The 5,337-nt window shown below is 35.3% G+C and overlaps 1 protein-coding gene across 1 annotated transcript; it reads left to right on the top strand.

The window, feature by feature from the left end:
* Positions 1-3,477: 3,477 nt before the first annotated feature.
* On the top strand, positions 3,478-5,337 carry MOT2 (sulfate transmembrane transporter). Its single transcript, XM_088128393.1, has one exon. It carries the CDS (start codon positions 3,667-3,669, stop codon positions 5,059-5,061), a length of 1,395 nt encoding a protein of 464 aa, XP_087984519.1. The 5' UTR covers positions 3,478-3,666; the 3' UTR covers positions 5,062-5,337.

Below are 5,337 nucleotides of genomic sequence, written 5' to 3'. Positions count from 1 at the left end.
TTCCGGTCTAGATTTAAAACTGCATAACCGAAACAAAATTCATGAGCGTGGAGGTGGAGTAATAGAACGCAATATCCATAGAATTGTTACACAACAAGAAGGGATGTGATAGTAAAGCAGTGAATAGGTAATGCAACTCAAATATACATATTGCACCCATCAATATCGCTGTCAACGTCCAGCAGATCACTAAAAACCACAAAATCCCAATAGCTAAACCAATAAAAAGGAAAAAAAATTTCTAAATTCCACTCACCGATCAGGGAGAGCTACTGTAGGGGAACTGGATTTCCCCTTTCTACTTGTTGTCTTTATAAAATTATCAAAATATCTTTTATTTATTTTAAGTAAAATTATATCCAACCTCTTCTCTCAATTCTTACGATTTTTTTTAGATTTTTTTAATTTGAATCTAATATGGATTAATTTAGGAATCAATTACTTAACAAACGAAATCTACACAAAACAAATCTGTAGATTAAATCCTCCAATAACTATATTATGGTGAAATTTTTTTTTGCATGATCAAATAATAAATGCATAACATCTGTCCGGATTTAATTACAAAAAAAAATTAAGATTTCATAGATGTCGGGCTAATATTGCATTAAATGCCCGAGATTTAAGGAGGATAATTCAAAAAACAAAAAAAACTGAAATTTGCGGATCCCGGGATTGAAGAATCCGGTCCCGGTCCGGGCCTGAAGAATCTCAGTCCGGGATTGCAGAATCCTGGACCGAATAGTAACCCGGACCAGGATTCTTCAAGCCTGAACCGGGATTCTTCAAGCCCGGTCCGAGATCCGCAAATTTCAGTTTTTCTTTTGGCATTCTCTCTCCTCTTAGTCGTATTGTTATCAATTAAATCTCAGGCATTTAATGCAATATTGACCCGAGATTTTTGTAATCTTGACTTTTTTATAATTAAATTCGCACAAATCTTATGTAATTATGTATGTTTTTTATTTTTTCCATATTAAACTTTTAATTTACTATTTGAGTTAGATATTTTTCTTAAAAATTAGATTTTTTAGGGTTGTAATTAATTATTGTGAGAGATGATTGATTTTGAAACATGAGGGTACTACGATAATTTCACATTTAAAAATTATGAAATTATTAATAAATAAGGAAGAATGAGGTCATAGATTATTTTATTTTATTTTTTATTTTTTCAGAATGGGGTCAGTGAATTATGGGAAGGGTCAAAATTCCAGATTTTCCTACTGCCGTCGCTGATAAGAAATCTTAAAGCTAAAAGCCCTAAATCAGGAAACTGAGAGGTTTTTTTAGTTGGACCAACTTTCAGATTCGGTTCGGTTCAGTTGGATCGGTGAACCGACAAGTTTTTTTGAGTACAACATGTGGGTGTGGGAGATCGAATACGTCAATTACAAATTACTTTTACTTTTTAGAATAAGTTTACCATCTGAACTAACCCAACGCCTCTAGTACAAACTTAACTAGTAAGTCAAATACCACTTTTATAAATAAATATTTGGGCATGTTTGGGAATTGTTTTAGCCAAATAATTTTTTTTGTTCTAGAAATAAAGCAGAAGAGATTTAATGACATGCGAATGCGGTTGAAATGTAAAACAATAATTATTTTAAAAATAATTTTCTATTAAATTTTTTGACAAAAGAAAAAATAGGGATCAAGTTCATAACTTCTTGATTTGAGATATATGTCAATTACCGTGAGCTGAGCTATGCTTGTTTTAACGTCTAATGTGTATATTTATAAATGAAAGTGATTTGGCATTTGTTTAAAAAAAATAAAGAAATTGATTTGCTTTATACATACAAAAGTGGCTTCCAAACATATCTTAAGAGTTGGTTACTACAAACTACATATATTAATCGTCAAAGCGAGTATAGTTCAACGATAATGGGCATATATCTCTAATCTCGTGAGTTCGATCCCCCATCCCCACATGTTATACTAAAAAAACTACATATATTAATCCAAAATTTCAAAATGGTTGTTGGTTTAAATTTCAAATTTATTTTTCTATTTCACCTTATTTTTATACTTTTAGAGTTTTGAGGATTTTTCTTTAATAAAATTTTTGTCACTCTCTACCTTTATTTTTTTTCAATTTTGTTTATTTCCTAATTTTTTTTTCTAAATTTTTTCTAATCTCCCTCTAAAATTTTAGATTTCTTTTCTAAGTTTATTTATGTATCTAAAATTTTTGTCTCTCACCCCTTAAAATTTTTGTTCCTCTATAATTTTTCTCCCTCAAAAAAATTTCTCAACTTGAAAAATTATTTGAAAAAGTATATAATCAAACATTAAAATAATTACATAAAGTTACTTTCTTAAAATCAATTCCTTTTACTTAATCACTATTTACAAAATCATTTCCAAACAGGCACTTAGAAGTTAGTTAAGTCTACATATTATATTAATCCAAACTTATAAATCAAGTCTACAAACTACATTAATTCAAACTTATAAATCATATCTTTTATACTATATACCAACTTCTATAAATCATAAATTTACAAACATAACACAACTTAAATAGATGTAAGTTATGCAAAACTAAGCACAAATTAGTAGTAAAGACATATAATTGCCGCTGAAGGTTTGATCTCTCTACTCCCAACTCCCAACTCCCACGTTTTATAAACAATTATAAGGTTTACAACATAATATACCATTTTAATCTTACTCTAAATTTTGCTATAAAGTTAAATATTAAAACCTAGTGTAAAATAAAATGAATTAATTTACCTTGTCATTTTTGTTGTTTGTTAGTACAACAAACATACGAGGATAGTAGTTCGAACCCACGATTTTTTGTTTCAATTAGTTGAGTTATGTTCAAATTGGTGATTTATTCTACTATTAGGTAGTTAAATTGTGACAAATATTTGTCAAATTTATCAATAAACCATCTAATTTATTTTGTTTGAGTATAATATGTGGGAGTGAAAATTTGAACTCATAATCTTTTAGTCGAAAATATATTAAATAACCACTTATTCAAGTGAGTAAAAATCACATTATTAATAAATGAAAGAACAACAAATACTATACTTGCAAAAAAATAAAAACAAAACGAAAACAGTAAATGTAAACATTAATAAGCCACCGTAAACTTAGCTCAACGTTTAATGGTAAGCACAATTGTTGGAATAAAAAAAAATTACAAATACAAATAAATTTAAAAAAAAAGGATAAAAACTGTTCAAGTAATGAAAGGCCACTTTATATTTCAAAATATCTGAATGGGCCACATGTCGATGATGTAGACCCAAATTCCAATCCAGTTATCTTAAATATTTATTGGATGAGCGTCGAAACTTCACATCAAGGAACAAGAGTATTCGAAAATGAAATGCCTGAAAAAAAAAAGTATTTCAGAATAAAATATCTGTCCTTGATTTTTTTGTGCAAATTGTTTAAATCGTTATATTTTCATTTTAGCAACTTTGACAAGTTTTTTTTTTAGATAATTACCAGATTCAAACATAATTATCATATATAATTTTTAAATTTTTAAAGAAAAATACAAGGTTCTTTAAAAAATTCCCTTTTTTTTTTTAATTTCATTTTTGCAAAGGATTTAAAAATTCCGATCCTTTGGTAATTTTCTGAGCACTCTGCAAATTGGGTTCTGCCAGACAGAAGTTCGCCGCCGGACGTTTTCCAACAATGGGGGAGCCTCAGCCCGTCCCCGACCAATCCACCACCGCTTACCGGTGGTTCCGCCGCCTTCCGGCGAGCCTCCGCCTGAAAACTTCCGTCCTCGAGGAGATATCGGGATCAGTCGGCGACCTCGGCACTTACATCCCCATTGTTCTCACTCTCACTCTGGTCTCTCACCTCGACCTCGGAACCACCTTGATCTTCACCGCTCTCTACAACATCGCCACCGGCCTCCTCTTCGGCATTCCGATGCCCGTTCAGCCGATGAAATCCATCGCCGCCGTCGCCGTCGCTGAGTCTACTCATCTCACTCTCCCTCAGATCGCCGCCGCCGGCCTCTCCACTGCCGCCGTCCTCCTCTTTCTCGGGGCCACCGGCCTCATGTCCTTCCTCTACCGCTACCTCCCGCTGCCGGTCGTCCGCGGTATCCAGCTCTCGCAGGGCCTCTCCTTCGCCTTCTCCGCCATTAAATACATCCGCTACAATCAAGATCTCGTCACCTCTAAATCCGCCGGACCTCGCTCCTGGCTTGGATTTGACGGCCTATTTCTTGCCCTAGCTTCTTGTTTATTTCTAATTTTGACCACCGGAGCGGGCGATTCGCATGATAGAGAGAGAGATGTAGAACCGTCGTCTTCCGATTCTGGCCGCGGTGCCAGAAGGCTGCGGATCTTATCCACAATTCCTGCTGCTCTGATCGTGTTCTTGTTTGGATTGTTGATCTGTTTTCTTCGCGATATTTCCGTTTTGAAATCCCTAAAATTCGGCCCTTCGAAATTGCACATTCTGAGCATCACGTGGGAAGATTGGAAGATAGGGTTTGTACGAGCAGCGATTCCCCAAATTCCACTTTCGGTTTTGAATTCGGTGATCGCAGTGTGCAAATTGTCGGGCGATTTGTTCCCAGATCGTGAAGCCTCCGCCATGAGCGTCTCTGTGAGCGTGGGAATGATGAACTTCGTCGGGTGCTGGTTCGGCGCAATGCCGGTGTGCCACGGCGCCGGCGGGCTGGCCGGGCAGTACCGGTTCGGCGGCAGAAGTGGGGCTTCGGTGGTGTTTTTAGGGATTGGGAAACTGGTTTTGGGATTGGCGTTTGGGAATTCTTTTGCGCAGGTTCTGAATCAGTTCCCAATTGGGGTTCTTGGGGCTCTTCTGCTGTTTGCTGGGGTTGAATTGGCCATGGCTTCCAGAGATATGAACAGTAAAGAAGAATCGTTTGTGATGTTGGTTTGTGCTGCCGTTTCACTTACAGGGTCCAGTGCTGCATTGGGTTTTGGAGTTGGGATTCTGCTTTATCTGCTTCTCAAACTCAGAGAATTTGACTGTTCTTCCTCTGCTTTTGGGTTTCAGAAGATGAAGCCCAAATCTGATGCTGAAGAACAAACTAACTTGTTAGCTTGAACAAGGCACAAATTTGTGAGCTTGGAGAAGAAAGTTATGTGTGATTGTCTTTTTGTCAATCAAAATTCCATGGAGATGTTTCAAAATGGAATGTATATGTGTTCCTGAGGTTTATATAATTTTTGAGAACTTTCTGTGCATCCTAGCGTATGTAATTTCCAACTGTAATAGACAAGAGGGTTATAAGTTCGAATCGCTCACCACACCCTTATTAGAAAATTCTTTGCTTTTGTAATATTATATATTTGATGTCAATATAAATTTAGTTACAACTTA

This window comes from Momordica charantia (genome assembly GCF_013281855.1).
Source record: "Momordica charantia cultivar OHB3-1 chromosome 9 unlocalized genomic scaffold, Mcharantia_2.0 BLBB01000009.1, whole genome shotgun sequence".
Classification (NCBI taxonomy): Eukaryota; Viridiplantae; Streptophyta; class Magnoliopsida; order Cucurbitales; family Cucurbitaceae; genus Momordica; species Momordica charantia.
The sequence above is the reverse complement of the archived record's forward strand: the minus strand, read 5'-3'. Positions and strand labels throughout refer to the sequence as shown.

What these genes read in the sequence shown, in the direction of transcription:
- MOT2 (XM_088128393.1), top strand. Translation starts at nt 3,667, where the DNA reads ATGGGGGAGCCTCAGCCCGTCCCCGACCAATCCACCACCGCTTACCGG.